The following is a 21,031-nucleotide window of genomic DNA, read 5'->3' on the forward strand; positions in this document are numbered from 1 at the left end:
GTGTGATGGTCTGGGGTTGTTTTGCTGCTTCAGGACCTGGATGGCTTGCTGTGATAGATGGAACCATGAATTCTACTGTCTACCAAAAAATCCTGAAGGAGAATGTCCGGCCATCTGTTCGTCAACTCAAGCTGAAGCGATCTTGGGTGCTGCAGCAGGACAATGACCCAAAACACACCAGCAAATCCACCTCTGAATGGCTGAAGAAAAACAAAATGAAGACTTTGGAGTGGCCCAGTCAAAGTCCTGACCTGAATCCTATTGAGATGTTGTGGCATGACCTTAAAAAGGCGGTTCATGCTAGAAAACCCTCAAATAAAGCTGAATTACAACAATTCTGCAAAGATGAGTGGGCCAAAATTCCTCCAGAGCTCTGTAAAAGACTTGTTGCAAGTTATCGCAAACGCTTGATTGCAGTTATTGCTGCTAAGGGTGGCCCAACCAGTTATTAGGTTCAGGGGGCAATTACTTTTTCACACAGGGCCATGTAGGTTTGGATTTTTTTCTCCCTAAATAATAAAAACCATCATTTAAAAACTGCATTTTGTGTTTACTTGTGTTATCTTTGACTAATAGTTAAATGTGTTTGATGATCAGAAAAATTTTTGTGTGACAAATAGGCAAAAGAATAAGAAATCAAGAAGGGGGCAAATAGTTTTTCACACCACTGTATGTCTTTACTAAATCTTGCACAAAATGCAAAAAAACACCTAAAAAAAAAAACTAGGTTTAAACTTGTGGCCAGACGGATGTCAGAACTTTGCTTGGCTTTCCACCGATGCAAACAAGTTTTGAACAGCTCCCGGGCGTACACACAGCGTTCGATTCAGCTCGGTTCGTTCGCTCGTATGCCAAAAATTGTTTTGTATGCCGAGGCAAATTTCTTGCAATATCTTACGTGAGTAATTGATAATCAATTTTCATTTTTAATGTGTTAATGTCACTAATAAAGTTGAGTAGTGCAGGAAAAGGCGTCCTGGTGCTTAACTCCAGGGTTGTGCCCAGCAGTGTGTTGGCAGCCCATTCATGGTGTACACCGCCTTGTGTCCTGAGTTGCCTGGGAAAGGCTCCCCTGACCGTACAAAGGGTAAAAGACTGTATAAAAGAGGATATAAATGTAATCCTTACCGGAGCACCTTGAACCAATACTTCTGTTACTGCATTATCTGATATTTGGCTGTGATGATTTGGTTGCTCAGCAATTGATCATCACTTTTGATTTTATAAATCTAGTATCAACAAGATTTAATTGGTAAACCTTTAAGATCATTGTATGTTTGCTTGAGGGCTTCTGACAGAAGCTAAAATGAGAGTTTATTTTATCTTGTGGCCAGATGGATGTCAGAACTTACAGCAGTAACATGCCTATGAACACTATTGGACTTGACCAGCTGTTAAGTTGAACAAGGAGATCTTGTTCAGCAAACATTGTTCAGCACCTCAAGAAGATGGACCGACACATAATATCACAAAGTTACTGCTGGGTAGTGATGATAGAGGAAGTGCTTCTGAGAAACTCCTTAGCCTGCTGGACAAACCATCCATTTCGGAGGCAGTACTGTATAATTTTTGGCGTTTTAGAGTATGTTGCTGTAGCTGAGATTACTATGGTGTTAGAGAACTTCATAGCTGCAAGCTGGTGGGTGTGATTTCTCCCAGAGGTGTGGAAGCTGGTGATTGTAGTTATACAATTAACAAGCCTCTTCACTGTTTCATAAAGGTTTAAAATGAAAAACATTAAGATCGGAAAGACGTCCATTATGGAGTGCTAGAAGTGACATTCCTGGAATTTGTAAATGCTGTAATGGGAGAAGAAATTTGTGGGAAGATGTAGGGAGTTTCACCTGCTCATAAAAATAATTTAGATTTCTATATAACCCAATAATGTCCTTTCTTTCCTGTGTGTTCTTTACTCTGTGTGTGTTTTAGTGACATGGACAAAGAACATAAGAAGGTGAAAAAATGACTTCTGGTCAAACGTCCTGTGGGTGAGATTCTTTGAAGGATAAGGTCCTGAAAAACTAAAGAGTGTACCTGATTCTCCTGTTATCTCTCCAAAACGTTCTCCTGTTATAAACCCAGAGAGTCAGCTACAAGTCCAAGCCCTGCTGACCTGGAATTTGTAATTCTCTGACAGGTAATCTACAGTGCTATGAAAAAAAGTATGTGTTGGATCATTTGTGGCTGAAATCAGAACAACAATGCTGGTGAATTTTACGCTTAGGAAGGAAGACAATTGGTTTACATTAGCACAGAGACTACTAAATGCATGTAAAATGGAGCTACTTGGTCTGACGGAGCTGACCGTATCCACACAAATAGACTTCCAACCAGTTTGTCTCTGCTAAAACCCTTTTGTTTAATCAGAAAATTCAAATGCATTACCTATCGTCTGTCTGTCTCCGGGTCTCTTTATGACTTACTTGATAATGACCTTTTGATGTACCGGATGTACGGGACTTAGGGTACCTGATCCAAAAGCTTAAATATGCCGTCTTTGCTGATAATAAACACAGATATTCAGACATCCTGTGTGTATTTGTTCATCTCTCCCAGGTGTTCGGGGCCAGATGGTATGTGTATCAAGGGTGCGATGGACGCAACAAACAATAATTCTTTTAAAATCATCTTAAAATTTAACAATTTTTTGAGCACTCTTCTTCTGAAACCTAAAACATAATGACAAAATAAAGATGAAATTCTCCTGCAGAGTTCTCTTGGAACTCCCTGATAGGATCCAAAGCTAGACAATCCAACAAGTGGTTTGAAGTGTTCCATTACAAGAATACCTCAACACTATGGTAAAGCCAGGGCCTTCTAACGCGGCTTTATCTCACAGACTATCCAAGAAATCTGGACCACTCCCATTGAACCTGTCTGGCAAACATGTTTTGACTGTTTTAAACACTTATATTACGCACCTTAATGAGCCTTAACCAAATGATCTGTTCATGAACTTTCAAACATGCTGATAACAAAAAAAAAAAAAAAGAAAAGAAAAGCTGACAGCGTTGCTGTAAATTTTGTGCTAACCTTTTTCCACTCAGCTTTATGTAAATGATCAGTATAGCTGACCTCCTTACATAGGAAATGAGGCACACCACATTGTTGCATATGTAAAATTGTATGGAAAACTCTCGGAAATAAACAAAGTTGCGCTTTCTACTGTACTGTGCAGAAGTCGTTTTACGTCTTTTGAACCTGGTCCATATTTACAAAATAATGTATGTAATGGCACTGTTTCATATTATGCTATTGTTATTGTACTGCATTGTATTTTTACAGGTGCTTGGATATGATGTACTTACAGAATAAAAAAATAAACAATATACACTAGGTTAATGACTCACTCAATCTCTATACCGCTTATCTTGTTCAGGGTCACGGTAGCATTGGAGCCTATCCCAGGGGCCTCGTGGCACTAGGCGGGGTACACCCTAGAAATGGGCCAGTCTGTCACAGGGCACACAAGCACACACTGTGGAAGGAAACCCACCAAGTATGGGGAGAACATGAAAACTCCAACATAAAAAACATGGGCTCCTTAGTCGTGCCAGATTCATCTTGCAGTCCTCCTTGTGTCACCTGATGATAATCACTCACTGCTGCTCAGAAACACATGAGGTTACAGGTGACAGGACCACATGGAAAAACCATGGCATGAATGATCTTCTTGGGACAGCTTGGCCTTCAGGTCATCCTCCAAAACCCTACACAGGATAAACATCATAGAAAATGGATGGATGGAAGGATGGACAGATGGATGGATGGAGGGATGGAGGAACGGATAGGTAAATAGCATATTAGCAATGCTGTTACACAACTAAAGTTCCCCTTTAATAATTTTTTACACCTAGTTCTTATCATGCCATGGTAGGTATCCTCCAGATTCTCTGGTTTTCTCCCACAGTTATAAGACATAAGGCTTAGGCAGATTTGCATTTCCAAATGTTTGATTGTAAGTGTGTGTGCTTGTGCCCCGTATCCTGGTGTGCCCTGCCCTGTTCCATGGGATATGCTCTAGGAAAATGGATGGATGGATTGTTATCATCAAGTAAGGTCAGCAAATAAATGATTTTTCATCCTGAAAGCTGTTCTGAAGTGTTTTATTTCCCTTTGGTGGGTACCATGGTGATGTCTTCAATACATCTAAATAAATAAAAGAAAGGTTTTGTCTGTACACTGGTCAGAACTCTTTTGATCATATCTTTACATTTAATACATTAGAGGACCCGAAACCAATCTCATAAATTTTTTTGTCTATATGTCTGCCTGTACGTCTGTCCAGCCAGACTTTATCACAGCATCACACAAAACTGTCTGGACAGAATTCAATGAAACTTTTGCAGTACTTGGATATCTGACTGAAGTTTAACCTGCACCATAATTCTAATCAAAATGTTGAGTAAAAGTTATAAATGTTATGTGTTGGATATGTTAATCTACTTTAAAACAGTAGTAGTTCATATTTTCACTTTGGCTGAAATAACAGCGCTGAAGTGGTATAAGTGATTGATTTTTTTTTATGCACTGGAGTCATTTTAAGATAAAACGTTATCTTTATCCAATGACTATTTTGATTTCTCATCTCATCACTCATCACTCTCCGGTTGCCGAACAGGAAGTGCCGGCCTGTGGGGTTGTAAGGCCCTAGGTGAGGTCATACAACAGCTGTAATTCTGTATGTAATTTCAGCATCTGCAATCAAAAATGTGTATAAAAAGTCTGTTTTTTTTCTTAAATTAAATGCAAAAAGGAATCTTAGACATGAACACAATTGTTTTTTCTCAACCTATCCATGTTTAATACTTTAATTCTAAAAAGAATTGTCATAATAAAATATCACACACCTCTACGCACAAACCATTGGTAGGAGCAAACTGTACCACAATTAAATTGTGACTGCAACAATGATGCTCTGTTAACCGATTCTGCTCTGTTAAGCCACAGGCTCTCCTTCTCAGAATCTGATTTATATTTCTGTAGGCGTTTTTTTTTTTTTTTTCTTACATGATGGACTAGTTGTGATCCTGAGCTGCTCGCTGTACAGTTAAATCTCCCGCCGCTGTCAGCTAGCATCCAGATAACGTAGCAAAACTCAACCACAAAGAGCACTCACTCTCACGAGTGTGCACGCAAAGACATGCACATTCAAGTTCACTCTTTACTGTACAGTACATACTGCTACCTTGCACAGACATTAACTACACATTTAGCTTGTACGCCTGCACCGTGTAAAATAAGAGAGACAACGTTGTGAGAGGCAACACACAAATCAGTTAAATCCGTATTAACATACAGATTAAAATATCGTTATTAAAATAACTTTATTTAACTACTAGGCAATAAAACATAATAATAATAAATGCTAATGGCATATCTAAAATATGATTTTTTTTTTTTATCAAACATGAGTAATTTAATGAGATACAGTGCAATCTATGTATACAAATACCATAAAGATTACGGCACTGCTAGTATTCTCCCAGTATATCGCAGGTGGTGTTGTGCAAATTAGTATGTGGTGCTTCTGTGTATGTTTCAAATCTTTTGTGCTTTTATTTATACTGTTGTTTTGTATTTATTATCATTTTAAGCAATTTGTCATGTGCAGATTCATTCTTAGATTCTCAGATTCTCAGATTCAACGTAGCATAAACAAGGCATAAGATACTCAACCTTACAGAATGTGATTTCTTTGTAGTAATAAGTTACACAGAGAGTTCTGCCGTACAGAAAGAGATGTTCAGTACGTGGGCTCCAACCTAAAAAAAAAGTATATCACTGATTACATTAAAGCTGATTAATTTATTTTTAGCTTTAAACTTTCAACTATTAAAAAAAAACTTTTTCCCCTTCAAAGACAGATACTTACACTAGTTTTTAATATATTAATGGATTACATCATGGGGCATTGGCGGCTCAGTGATTAGTTTTCTTACCTGCCATGCAGAAGGCCAGGGGTCATTTCACACCCAATGCCCAAACCCAAGCCGAGATAAAGCGTCCGGAAGGGAATTCAGCGTAAAAAACCCGTGCAAAGCTGCGTGCAGATCAGATGTGTCTTGTTTATGCTATGGCAGCTATAATGTTTTTATTTTTTTCTGTTGTATCAATAAGAAAATGGCTGCTGACTCTGAAGATTCCTTCCACAAATCTTATAGAAACATATCCTTACATAATACTTGATATCAGTGACCAAACATTTTTTATTTGTTCAGTTGAACTTGACTATATGTAATTCTCTGTATAAAAGCACCAACATGTTTTTTTTTACAAACTTCTTATGTCCTAGATCACTGTTATTTGCACTGAACAAAATGCATTGTACTGTATATTGTGTAAAAGCACCAACATGCTTCTTTCAAACTTTTTACATCCTACTGCACATTCCTGCTCTTTGCACAACTTATTATATGTGATGCACACTACGGTTACTTGCACTACATTGCACACTTTATGTACATCTGTTACATACTCTAAAGACTCTGATTATATCTTATGTATATGAAATTAAACCTGATTCTGATTATAATGTCCCTAGCAGAACATTGGCGTGCAATAGTGCAATTAGCGCTGCTGCCTCCAGGTTCCGAGTTTTATTTCTGCCTGGAGTCTGTGAGCATGGAGTATGCATGTTCTTTCAGTCATTGGTGGGCTTCCTTCTCATACCTTTCACGGCCCAAAGACATGCAGATTAGGCTAATTGCCGTTCCCAAACTGCCTGTAGTGTGTGAATGATTGGAATGCAATGTATTGGCACCCCATCCTGGCTTACCCTGCCTCGTGCCCTTAGTCTTCCGGGGATAGGCTCCGGACGAGAGTAAGTGAGAATATAGAGGTACAATTTATAGTGTTAGACATTAAAAGAATTTCCAGTTAGATGCATTCCGATTTGTTCATCTTCATCTATACCACTTTATCCTGTATAATGGATCACGGGGGCCAATTGGCACACCTGGACAGGGTGCCAATTGATCACAGCGCACACACACACACTCACACTCACACACTATGGGCTTTGGGACTGTGAGAAGAAACAGGAAGAAATCCACCAAGCACATGCACAGACAGACCCAGAACCAGGAATCGAACCCGGAACCTGGGGTTCGTTTTTGTTATCTTATTTATTTATTTATTTATTTATTTATTATACATATATATTATATTTGCTTTATTTATTATACTGGAATTTGTTATTGACAGTGTCCAGATCAGAACAGAAGGATGCATTCCATCTTCCCGCCCCAAGGTCGTCTGACAAGCCAGTGAGAATACAAAACACCCATATTATGATATGAAAGGCGCCAACCTGGCAACCCGGTCCCTGTGTAACTCTGCCTGTTGGATGTGTTCCTCTGGCTTTTTGATCAGCTTCGCGTTCACTCTGATGATCTTCTTCTCTCCGTGGAGGATGTAGCACTGACCCTTCCTCAGAACTGCTCAGGTAACGACCCATGACCAGGCTTCACGCACCGCTGTTGCTTTATTTCCCCCCACAATGCCGTTTGCGGGGTTTTATTGCGGAGATCTCCGTCTCTAACGCGGGGCTCGGAGCAACCGGTTGCCAGGTTGATCGCGAATCCTCTTCATCATTTGTTTCTCTGGCGAATTTATACAACCGCTATGAGGTTATCCCGGATTCGAAATGCGGTTAAGAAAAGGGTTAGGAGCGGACTGAGCTTTGACGTGAACCTGGGATGCGAAACTATGCATACGATCTGGCCACCGTGGTGAGTGTTGTGGGACCAATCTGGCAACCCGGACAGTGCGGTTATCGGATCACCTGTTGCAACAGGAGCACTGCAGGGAGGGATTGACTGAGTTAATATTTCAGGAATGTCCATTTTACTGAGTTTAACATCGATTCAGGTTTGTGAAGTGGAAGCACTCTATTGAATAACTGATTAAACTGATCTAAACAAGTCCTAGTTTGTATTATTATTATTATTATGGCATAAATATCAAATATCAGGAGATGCATTGATGGGCTAACATTAATATTAATGTAGGCTTTAGCACTGTCACCTTGCACCTCTATGGTCTGGGTTCGATTCCCGCCTCTGGGTCTGTGCGCATGCAATTTGCACTACTTTGCACTTTGTTCTCCGGTTTCCTCCTACAGTCCAAAAACAGGCAGGTTAAGCTAATCATGAGCTGGCAACTGGACTCCCTAAGGGTAACTGCCATAGAAACGCTGGATACACCTCCAGGGTGGGAATCACCGAGCCGGATTGCACAAAAAATTAGGCTATAATATGAACCTAATGTGATAAAAATGTAAGATAGTTTACAGCCAAAGATCTTTAATAAGATTACTTCTGCATAATGCACAGACATATAAGAGAGAGAGAGAGAGAGAGAGAGATTATAATAATAAATCCTATCCTGATCAATATACCTATCTATATTCACCTTAATACCATTAATGATGATCCCGTAATTGCACTGTACATACAGTAGTACCGCAACTTTTATTTATTGATTTATTTTTTATTTACGTGTTTAATCATATACCTGGCGGCATGGTGGATAACACTGTCACCTCGGACCTCCAGGGTCCAGGTTCGATTCCCGCCTCAGAGTCTGTGTGCGTGGAGTTTACATGTTCTCCCTGTGCTTGGTGGGTTTCCTCCGGGTACTCCGGTTTCCTTACACATTCCAAAGACATGCAGGTTAGGCTAATTGCTGTTCCCAAATTGCCTGTAGTGTGTGAATGAGTGTATGTGAGTTGGTGTCGGTGTGTATATTTTATGTGCCCTGAGATGGATTGGCAACCTGTCCAGTACTATTAGTCAAACATTAAAAAAATATATTTTTTTTATTGGGTTAACCCAGACATCTATCTATCTATCTATCTATCTATCCATCTTTATATACATATATATATATATATATATATATAAATTATTATTATTATTATTATTATTAAGAGACAGCCAAAAGTTGTTGCCATAGTGACCAAAAACCTGTCATACAAAAAAGCAGAGCTTAGCAACCCACGCTAACTGTTTGTAATCTCATCCCTAAACGTTAAAATTCAATCATTAGTCCTGCTTTAAAAAAAAAAAAATGAAAGAGGCTGTTCCTGTTTCCTTATTTATAGCCAATTCTACAAGGAACCGGTGGATCCAGTTCTACTCTCTCTCTCTCACACACACACACACACACACACACACTTTCCCTCCTTCTCCGTCATTCTTTCAGTATAAACCTGCTTCCTTTGATCAAATTCAGCAGCAAAATTGAATCACGGTGATAAAACAAAAAAACAAGCAAAACCGAAAAAAAAGAAAAAGAAAAAAAAAGCGCGCGACATTATTAAAGGGCCCGATGGAAACAAAGTAACGCCAGGTGCGGAGATGGAAAAGTGGAAAAGTTTGACAGGTTCGAATAGGAAGTGGGCAGTCGCCCGGGTTGCCTGGGGTTGCCAGGGATTGCTAAACCCCGTTTATGTAACTGAAAAATGTGTTTTAATTAATATTTTAGTTTTCTTATTATCTTTGATGTAATGATATGAACATAATCCCAGGAGAAAATGATTCCCAGGTTTAAACATCGATCATTTGATTTATTTAATACAGTTATAATTGTGTACATTTTCCTTACACCTGGCAACCCTGGTAATGGCACTCAATGTCGTGTCTTTGGTAACTTTTTGTGAGTCTTTTTTTTTTTTTTTTTCCACTTGTGGCCAATGCTGATCTCCTGATGACTGCGTCCCGATCACAGGCTTATCAGAAGAAGACACCCGAGTCATTTAGGAGCTGTCTGTCTCAGGACGTTATCTCAGAGACATTTTCTTGGGTGTATTGTGCTCTTGTTTTTGGGATCCTTTTATCCATTCAGCTTTTAAGCATTTTCATAGGGGGAGATCAGACAAGGTAAAGATTTATATTACTCACAGACTGACATGCATTTATACATGGTTTGTTTTTTCCTTCATGCTGAAAATTAGATTTGCATCATGTTACAGGGTAAACTTCTTTATTTAAATGCATTGTACTTATTACTGACTCTATACTGTAGATGTAGTACTGCACTGGATTCCACTGTGTGTGTGTGTGTGTGTGTGTGTAGAATGAGAGAGAGAAAGAGCGAGAGAGACTAATAAACATAAATATTGAACATAAAGTTGAACAGTTCAGGAAAAATGATCTCGTGAACATAATTGAAATAAACATATGCACTCCCCGATCAAGACACCAGCCCTTGGGTGAACATTTAAGATCTTTAAGAATTTACACTTCCTAATTCTTCCTCTGTCTGCTGTACGAGCGAAGTTAACACTGTGGAGAAGGTTTCAGCACTTGTTAAGAGTCACTCCGATGCCGCAGGTGTTAGTTCTGCAATTCAAAGAGCTGATTTATCACACACATAAAAAAAAAAAAAATTATAATAAATAAATAAAATAAATCAATCAATCACACTTAAAAGCCTCACATTAAAAACATATTATTAATTTAGGGCTGTAAGGATTAATTTAGGATTTTAAGATGTTGATCCAAACCAGTGTGAGTTAATTTATGACGGTAGGCCTTGATGTTTTTATTTATTTTATTTATTTATTTATTTTACCATTGTAAATATTTATTAAAACACTCGAGTCGACTCTAGCTCGTCATCCGCTGTACGAGTTATTCCAGGCGTTAATCCCGGAATGTAAGAGTTAATTTAATCCTCATTACGAAGTAAATTTAAGGACTTTAATAGAAACCGGTACTGTGAGAGATCACTCATCGGCGTAGACATTTAGTCAGTGCTTTCAGTATCCCTGCTTGTTACTGCAACACTGAGAGTAAATGAAACACTCTAGATTAGATTATAATCCAAGGCCTCAGGTGTGCTTCGAGAGTTAATTTAACGTTGTATATCAGCTAACAACACCATTTTCGGGTGTTAGCCCGGGGTTTCATTGGTGTTCATTCAGAAATGTCGACTACGATCCTGTGCTGTGTATGCTAATTCAAGGCTGTGAGGATTTTATGTGTTTAAAGTGGTAATCTAGCATGTTTAGGATTATAATCCGGATTTTGAGGTGTTAATTCAACACTGTTGATTATAGGAGTTAATCTGATACTCAGTAGTGTTGCTAAGGTCTTGTTTAATAAAGTTGAGTTTATATATATATATATATATATATCAGTTTGGTGTTTATACTTAGCATGCTGCTAATCTGACCCCGGATCATAACTCGGAAGGGATTAGAAAAAAAAAAAATCATAAAAATCCGGCGCCATTATGTTGAACATGAGTGCGAGTAAAACCCAAAGGCCCAAATCCAGATGTGACTGGACACCGTTTCAATACATCACGTTCTAGTTTCTCATTTTAAAGTTTGTTTAAAATCAAACTCCAGTGAAGGAGTGATTAAAAAAAAAAAAAAAAATTATAAAAAGAAGCGTGTGACGTTAATTAAGACATAAAAATAAAAAATGTATTCAGGAACTCATTAGAGTTGGTGTAGCTGCAGCGTGGGACCGTCCATGGTGGAGGAGGTTCGAGGGTCGAGCAGTACTTCATCTTCGCCTCATTAACGTGCGCCTTCCTTTCTATTATGTTACAAATGATCCTATAATTATTCAGTTTTAATTTTACTCAGGGTTTTTTTTTTCTTTTTTTTTCTGACAGCGAGGTACTGCAGGTTTCCTCACACGGTTGTTGATGTTTTTTTTTGTTTGTTTCTTTTTTTAAGACTCAGATTAGACATGACGTCCGCGTTGTGAAAGTAGAACCGGATTGAAAGAGTTTACATTTAGGTTTATTAATATTATTCACTGTGCAGGTTCTTCACTGAGGCTCTCTCTCTCTCTCTCACACACATACACACACACACACACATGCACACACATCTCTTTAAGCAAATTAGAAACTAGAAGCAACTGAGTTTGTTGAACCCACAGTTAAGATTTGCAGGTTTATTTATCCGTCTAGCCACACGATTGTCTGATCACTTTTATAACTCTGTTATAATTCCAAACAATAAACAATGTTTTTTTTTTTAAATGCTTGTTTTTTCTCATCACAGTTTGCGACCAGGGCCAAAATTAAAATTTCGATTATGGAATAGAGAAAAAAAAATATTGATCAGCAATAAGATTGATTGTAACCTTTCATTTATTATTATTATTTTTTTCAAAAAGAAAGAAAGAAAGATTACGATAATTGGTTTAAGTCTTTATTCTTCATTCTGTTCAATTTATTTCAGAAATAGCGTAAACAGACACATTTTAGGTGAGCTGACGTCACTAATAACGACCCTTACTCGGGACTTTATTTAATAAAACGGAACGTAAGGACAGATTTTTCATCTGAGAAGTTGGGGCGTCAGGCGAGCGCACAAGGTCACGAAACGTCTTATATTTTTCACCGCCAAAAATAAAGACAGTCAAGGCCTCCTTTATGCAAAAACGTCAACCTTCTATTCAAGAGAGAAAAATAACAGACAATCCGTTTTACAAAAAGTTTTTTTTTAGATGATGTTATTGAAGAATACGTGAATTCGTACTAATCTGAGTGAGCTGTGAAAGAGAGAGAGAGAGAGAGATGTGACAGTTTATCTTCACCTTCTTTAACCTGCACCTCCTCCATTTTCTATTTGTATAGTGTGAAAACCTTTTTAAAAAAAAAAAAAAAAAGTGAAAGGTACGATGGCCCGCAGCTCGAGTTCTTTTTTTTTTTTCCCTCTGTAAGAGACGTGTATACTATATATAGTGCGCGAGATGTTTAGTGTTAATTTTGTAGCAGAAGAAATGAGTCATCTGGTTGTAGTCTTTCATAAAGATACAGTGCATAATCTAGATAATTTTCTTAGGTTATTAGGTCACTCATTATCTCTCGAGGCTGGTGTTCGGTGTTCGGTGATGTCATTAATGTTCGACTAGCAGTACAGAAGTGTAGATTGTGACGAAAGGAGAAAAAAATGTTACTTTGGGGCTCTTCGACTCTCGGCGCCGTACGTATAAAAATGGCTAAAGTTTATGGGAATCGACACGCGCTTGTGCATATGTTAGACGTCCACGTCCCTCTTATGTCCTGTGGTCATTATTGCATCTTAGACGTAGAAACCTAGTGCATGTGTGGTCACACTGAGACACAGCCGAGCATTTGGTTGCGTGTCCCAGATTCACAGCTCAGATCTCTTGACGGCTTCTGTGTTTCTCCTCTCCACAGCTCGTCCCCCGCATCACGGTCATGGAGGCAACCGATGGCTATCTAGCAAGTAAGTCTGACTTCGGTCTCCTTTTCCTTTTTCGTGACTTCTCCACGTAACATTGATGTGTAATGGATTTCACTTATTAGTGTAATGGGTAACAGCGTGACATGTAAGAATTTGTTGTTGCTGTTGATGTTTATTTGATTCAGGGGGGGGGCAGGGGGCGCGGGGGGGGGAGCTGGGGGGGGTTGATGGATGTGAAGCATGCATGCTGTTACATCCTTGCGCAATATCAAGAGATTGCGTTCCGTTGTTATTGGAAAAAAAAAAACAAAGTTAAGCAGAGCAGAAGGAAAGTTTTTTTTCTTGTGTTGTTTGTTTTTCACAGTCGTCATTATTTCCAAGGCATCCTGAAGTTTTCATCGTTAATACTTAATATCAGAAAGAAACACATAAAATGAAAAGAAAAAAATATATATTACTGTATATGTGTATTTGTGCTTATGTGCATGTATGTGTGTGTGTGTGTGTGTGTGTGTGTGTGTTAGTGATGTAACTCAGTGGCACTATTGGAATCTGGATCTGTTTAATATCTAAATATCATACGCATCATTCTATTTTGAATCCCAAATAGGCGTGGCCTTATCCAGTAGGGGATTTAGTTTGTTTGTTTGTTTGTTTGTTTGTTTGTTTGTTTATTGCACAGGATTTTTTTTTCAGTCCCACTCTATAAATAATTGTTACTGTATACACAGTATGTGTGTATACCTGCGTGTGTCATTTTATAAATCATTTTCCTTGGTCCGATTCATCGGAATGCAACATTTTCCAACGAGGAACAAGATAGATCGAAGTCCTTTAAACCTTTGCGTCATGGTTTGATCTGTTGTGTGTTTCGAGATGCTTTTCTTCTCACCACGTGTCTAAACAGTGGTTTCTCATAACAGTGGTTATAAAACAAGACATTTCGCAGCACTTGTCGCACTCGTTCTGTTTAAAGCAGAAATCCTGTGAGATCAGAAGCTCTGATTGAACCCTGTTCCGTGCGAATGTTTGACGTGAGTGCGTTACCGTATGTATGTACTGTACACTGCTCTGCTGATACGTGAACGCTTAATCGCGTTAAACGTCCACTTTCACCGGTGTTCCTATTAAAGTGGCCGGCAAGGACCTTTTTTTTTTTAAAAAACATTTATCCTGATCCTGGTTCCGGTTATTCACCGAGCCGAACCGGTGAATTATCAAGCTATAATGAAACATTAAATGTTCTTTGTTTAGTCTGAAATCTGCTCAGAAATGAATGTTGAGTCTCGTTCAAGAAATCAAAGATGAGACTCGATAAACAGCCAAGCTGTGGAAACATCCCGCTGAAAGCTCGCAACCTCGTTCCGTTCCGTTCCGTTCTTGGCTCGTTGCGCGAGTCGTTATCTGCGCGAGGCTTCGGTACCAGGTGCGCGGCGGTACCTTCCCACCTCCCCGCTACAGATTCCCTCAGATGGAACGGTCTGATAAAGTGTCCCTCATCAGAGAATTCATGCAGGTGTACTGGAAAACAGACACGAGGTTTTTTACAGTTGGTTCCAAAAAAGCAGACAGATTAAGACGTGTGCATGGAATAAATGCCGTGCTTTTTTTTTTTTTCTTTCTTTTTTTTTTTAAACAGCAGGCTCGTCATCGTACTGATTAAACATCATGGAATGTGAGAAATGTTTCGACCCAAAGAAGCTCCTAATCCCTGAAACGAAGGAACAATGCGTTCTCATAGCGCACTCTCGACTCGACTACACCTTGGCATTTGGCGTTTCACTTCGCAAGGCTCTCCGCTGGCGCGACTCCTTCGGGACCTCCCTATCGCCCGTCCACATTTTTTCGCTTCTATTTCCAGATCCTAACACACCTGACTCTCAGCATTCTGCAGCTCTTGCTCTAACCTCAAACACTCAAACAGGTGTGCAGGTGTGGCCATCGGTGGGGTGGGGGGGTGTGGGGGAGTGTGTGAAGGGTGGGGGGGGGGTTTATGGGGGCTGGAAAAGCCCAAAAAAATGTGGACGGGCTGGAGGGTTGGGACGGTGTGTTGAACTCTGCGCTATAGGGAAATAGGTGATGACTTATGACTTGCTTTCAATAACTTTATGTTCATCCTCGTGTTCGGTGTTTTATCTTTAAAGCATATTACAGTAAATCTAATAGAGATGATACTGGAATAAGGAACGTGGCTCATATTGAAACTTCCACACTCAACACATTTTCATAAAAACAATAATATATATATATATATATATATATATATATATAGAGAGAGAGAGAGAGAGAGAGATTTTTTTAAGAAAAGATATTTCAAAAGAAAAGTCTTACGTCTATCTACATTATCGAACATGACTTTTTCGTTGCTTTCAAACCTAATACAAATTCATCATACAAGTCGGCTGGTTCGCTAACTTGGATTTCCTTTGTGGAAATTTTCCCTTCATTAACTGCAACCTGTATCCTGTCACATCTTTGCTTTTACTTTTGTGAGTCAAGAATTTCTACTTGGTTTTTTTTGTTGTTGTTGTTTTTTGTTTCGTTTAGTTTTTTTCACTTAAAGTAAAAAAATTTAAAGCTGGTCATCTTAAACCACAGGAAATGTAGACATGAGGTCTTTTGAGGATTTTTATAACCTTTGCTTAGACCGAACGTTATTCTGTGTCTGATATCAAGATCACACTGTTAACGAGATTTGTTTTTTGCGCTGAAAACGAAACGCAGAAGAACGGTGCTTTTTGAGCTTTCGAGCATAATAAATATCTTTCACATCATTACCACCGCAGGAAGAACATGCTTAGAATTATGGAAAAAAATAATAATCTGAGACGAAACTGAAGCAGAAAGAGTTTCAAGCGCACAAGAAATCATAACTCAGGACGATGATCGAGTTTAATTTTCTGCTAATTTATGCATATTTTCAGTCATGGATTGAATAAACACTGAATGCATGTTTAACCTCACTAAGATTTCCGGTGATGTACAATATGACGGAGGAGGTTTAGCACTTGTTGTGATGATAAATAATATAGCTTGATTAAACTGTACATTTTCTTATTTTAAATGTGAAATATACAGTATCCGGGTCATCCACAATACAGGTCATATTTATTTATTTATTTATTTATTTATTTATTCATTTATAAATGAAGAACATTAGGAATCCTTCATCACTGCTGATGTTTTTCTGATGAGAATGTTCACATTTTTCAACACAGCCCGTGTCGAGGACTAACCTCGGCACTCGAGACGTTCATGCCTCTGCTCTTGCTTTCTAACATGAGCTGCTTCAGCAGAACGGCGCAGAGATGCTTACGTCAAAGATTCAAACGTACATGCAGGATGATATTCAGTTGAGTTTATATATAAATATATATATATATATATATATATATATATATACATTTATATCACCCTTGTTGTTTCACATGCTAAGCCCATTCCTGTGCCTATAAAACAACCCCCTCATTGCACTTCCTGGCTCCTTATATGGAAACACACTTCCTATAGCCCGTGTTCAGACGACTAGACATACAAATGGTGTCCACTGGAGCCCTTTCATCTAACTGGCGCATGCTGATGTGTTTCCTATCCTGTCTGTCTGTCTCTGGGTCTCTCTCTCTCTCTGACCTACATGTCAATGCCTTTTTTTTTTTTTTTTTTTTTTTATATACGGGAAGTAAGTGATGCAGGGCACCTAGCTCTCTCCACTGCTAATAAATAGAAAACTTCAGGCAAGTCATGCGTGCACGAGTTTTTGTCCGGCTGGAAGGCGTATCGAGGTGCACTGGATGCACCAAGCAATAATTCTTATTCTGATTCATCTTTAAAGTTAACATTTTGGACGCCCATCTCGAACCCACAATCATGTCGTGCTGTTCTAATTCTAACACGAGCATGCTAATTGCTGGGAGACTGATTAAACAGACTACGGACCTTGTCTATAAATTATTAAACCTAATCCATGTAGACGTCCAGACTGGAAAAGACTTGACATCATTACTTTTTTTTTTTTTTTTTTTTTTTTTTGTAAGCGTATCTGTAGTCTACATTTCAAGTCCTTTCCCCTTTAATCATACTGATACTACATGTCTAAGGTCAGTTATTGGTGCAGCCTGTAGACTTTTATGTAACTCGTAAAGCAAAATGTAAATGAAATGTTAATGTCTGAAAGGTATTTTATGAAAGAGGATTAGAGCCTCCATTAAAGATTCCTTTGACTTTTCTTGGGCGAATTCTGACTCGAATACATGTGTATGGTTCAAAGTCAGAATTTTGAGATTAAAGTCAGAATTCTAAGAAGAAAAAACAGAATTCTTAGAAAAAAAAAGTAGAATTCTTAGGGAAAAAGTAAAAAAAAAAAATTTTTTTAAGTCAGAATTCTGAGAAAAAGTCAAAGTTACTAGAAAAAAAAAGTCAGAATTCATAAAATAAGTTGTGAACCAATGTGTTGAACTCAAACACATTGTATGGCGACCCCGCATGCTATTTCATAGTATTTAGTAAAATGTTAGAAAGTTAAACTCAGACACAAACAGCTTTGGTAAGATTTCCTTTCTGGCTCATCTCATTACATCACTATTATTAATAAATATCCAAATACATAAAAATCATATCCTGTAGATGCAGGTCTGAGGTTAATGTCCATCATTTAATATCGAGCAGCATAATCAGCAGAATGTAAAAAATCATAGCTTCTGTGTGTGGTTGGGTCTCGGCGCCGGTTACCGAACCTGGTGCGGAAAACAAAAAACGTCCGGTTCTGTCACGCGAGAGGGGAAGCTCCGGGAGTGTGTTTGCATGAATCTATTGGATAACTGCATGAACGTGCAGGTGATCAAGAATGCATTCTGTTTTTGTTTGTTGGTTTGTTGTCTGATGTCACTCAGGTTTGTTTGTTTGCTTGTTTGTTGTTCCGTGACACCACATCCTCTGGCTCGCTCATACGTGTAAATCTTATATCCAGATTTCTGTGTGAGGCTGCTTTGTGAAAATTGTTTAAAGCGCTGAACAAATAAAAAAAAAAAAAAAAAAACTAAACATTTTAACAGCTTCCTACATGCATCATTTCTAATAAATACATAGAGTAGAAGCGATCAAGCGTGTTTCTTAATGCCAGTCGTTATTACCATTTTTAACCCCTTATTTGGGTTATGGGATATGTCAGGTGGAACAAAAGTTATCATTACATTTATAAGGGGTGAATTTGACCCCATCCCGGGATATGGGAATAAAGTTGCAAATATATAGAGCTCATAAAATGATCATATTATTATAATTTTTTTGGTGATAGAAACAACCGAAAACAACCATAGAAACACGTGACCGTGTGTATTCGTGCTATTTTATGGCCTTTGTGACCCAGTTTCACATTTTTCCTCTTAGTCGTGTTTGGGGAAGTTGGTGAAAATGAACTAAAATTCTGTTCATTATTTTGCCTATTTATTAATATGTCACTCTGTACTGCACCATCCTGAACTGTATATGTGTTTATTTAAATAACAGCGAAACAATTACTGGCTAAACTGCTCTGAGCTGTAAGGGCTACGACGTGTGTGTCTGGGAGAGCGGATGCGGTTTCAGTCGTTTGGAATCCGTGGCATGGCTCCTTTATTATCACATTTTTATCATTTTATAATCAGTTGTGTTCCTGACATCTTTGCTTCACACAATAGTTTTTCAGACAGTTTAGAGACTATCCGAATACGACAGCATATTCTGGAACAGCATGTGTGTGTGTTACCCGCGGTGAAGGGCGGTAAAAGTAGGAGTGTGGTTTGCTTGTGGAACTTTGATCCAAAAGGCACAAGGCCTGACAGGAAAAACCAGATCCTGACTCAAAAACCTGCACATCTACAACATGCCACGACCAACGCCAGGAGAGAGGATCCAGTCTAAAAAAAAAAAAAAAAAAAAACGACGTCTTTCTCTTTTCATGTGTACTGAGCTGAGATTGCTTTTGCTTTGCCCAACCCAAACGGGCCAAATGCCAAGATAAACTTTTGAATAGTGTCTTTCAACACAGGGGAAGAATGGAGATAGCCAAATGATCTTACGCCGTCGAAGTGTCACCGTCTTCACCGCTGGCTGTAATTAGCCTCCTGACCCAACCCTTCCTGATAAACCGGGCCAGACTCCAAAGAAATATCCGTTCAGCGCCTCTTTTTTTCCACAAATATTCCACTGTTTATACTATTTGTTTTTTTTTTTATTCTAAGTTTGTATCATCCTCCTCCTCCTCCTCCTCCATGCGTTCATCCATTACGATTAAGAAAGTGCATGGAACAATGGCTTCTCTCGTTATTTTTTATTTTTTTCAACTTCTGCATTGTGCACTGACTCAGTGAACGGTCTGATTATGACTCAGCATCAGTTCCACACTCAGTCCTGTAGTCTCCATCGGGCTTTCCTACAAGCTCTCGACTTGCATCAGCACGGGGGCAGCAGCTCGCTTTTTTAATATTATCCATGCGCCCTTGGCCCATGGGAGTCTGGGTGTGAGGGTGGTATGTGGTGGTTGTGCGTGTGTAAGAGTGTGTGTGTGTGTGTGTGGAGCGAATGCTCATTTGTAGAGTAGGACGAGAAATCAACACGAAGTGGAACAGTAGTAAAACCGTGAAAACCGCACGCTTTCAGAGGATGGAGTGTGTCATAGCTCCTCGGAGTGATAATAGACACAGTGTGCTTGATGGATATCAGCTCAGTTTTGCTCCGTGGTTTGCAGTCCTTATCTCTGGCCTGGAGTCATCTGGCTGAGCTTGAGCTCTCTCTCTCTCTTTCTCTCATTCTTTCTCTCTTTCTCTCTCTCTCGCTTGCTCCCTTTGCCCCGGGCTGACAAGTCACTCTCTTTTGCCAAGCCCGATCTAATTCCCTAAGAAGGCAGACCGGAGTGGGAGGCCACAGCTACCTCTCTGTGCTGTTATGGAAAATCCTCCCCTTCTCCGTCACTCAGATCGGAGCACTCGCTCGTTTCCCGTTGCCAGGGGACTGACGGTCACCTGAGATTTCCCTCAACCCCGGCGTGGTAACCAGACACGGACTCTGCGATTGGGTCATTGTCTGTCATTGACTCTCTCCATGACTCTCTCTCTCTTTCTCTCTCTCTCTCTCTCTCTCTCTCTCTCCATCGCTGCATTGTCTCCTGTGCAGTCTTATAACCCCTTATTACCACATGTATAACGAATCATCAATCAATTTGGCCTTCTAATCACTTTCCCTCGCTCATCACTAGCTGTGTTCTACCATATATGTCAGAACACACAAGACGTAGGTTATAGCAAGTAGTAATTGGTTATAACGGAGACTTTATATACACTACATTGGATATAGTGTAATATAAGAGCATTGATTCAGAAGATTGATAAATTAAGGTTATAGATAAAATTGTAGCAGAGCACGAACACAGTTAGCGCTGATGAGGTACTGCATGCATAGTTATAATAGAATTCATAATGCACACATGGGTTATAGAAATGCTCTCTTAGTTCATATGCTATAATGCCTCATACATATATTATAAATAACATAAAAGTATATAATGCATAGATTATGTGTAATAACAGAGACTGGGATTCGTTTTTATCATATAAAATGAGATTTTAAAGCACAGTTAGAACAGACCTTACAGTCTTATGACTACGTTATGACTTTCTACGCTAACTCACTGTATAAAGTTATAGGTTGCTGTAGGTTATAACAGAGCCATGATGGGTCTGTCATCTACGTTGGCTTTATCTGTTCTTTATCTGTTCTAATTCGCATTCTTCGCATCTTGTTATATCGATCAGTGGCGATCTACGCTCTGTTATAATCTGTTTTCTGTTAGTCTGTCTTTCTGTTAATCTATCCATC

General features: G+C 38.9%; 1 protein-coding gene across 3 annotated transcripts in view; it reads left to right on the forward strand.

Annotated features, from left to right (window-relative positions):
* Nucleotides 1-7,344: 7,344 nt before the first annotated feature.
* ikzf2 (IKAROS family zinc finger 2) overlaps nucleotides 7,345-21,031 on the forward strand; it is a 50,390-nt gene continuing 36,703 nt past the window's right edge. The window contains exons 1-2 of one of the 3 annotated variants that reach the window (XM_053496796.1): nucleotides 7,345-7,447; nucleotides 13,174-13,222. In XM_053496796.1, the coding sequence (XP_053352771.1) occupies nucleotides 13,195-13,222 (28 nt within the window). In that variant the 5' untranslated portion in view covers nucleotides 7,345-7,447; nucleotides 13,174-13,194. Of the gene's footprint in view, nucleotides 7,448-9,706; nucleotides 9,885-12,735; nucleotides 12,956-13,173; nucleotides 13,223-21,031 lie in introns of those variants that run through there. The other 2 variants (XM_053496795.1, XM_053496794.1) reach the window with 2 other exon arrangements.

This window comes from Clarias gariepinus, chromosome 5 (genome assembly GCF_024256425.1).
Source record: "Clarias gariepinus isolate MV-2021 ecotype Netherlands chromosome 5, CGAR_prim_01v2, whole genome shotgun sequence".
Taxonomy (NCBI): Eukaryota; Metazoa; Chordata; class Actinopteri; order Siluriformes; family Clariidae; genus Clarias; species Clarias gariepinus.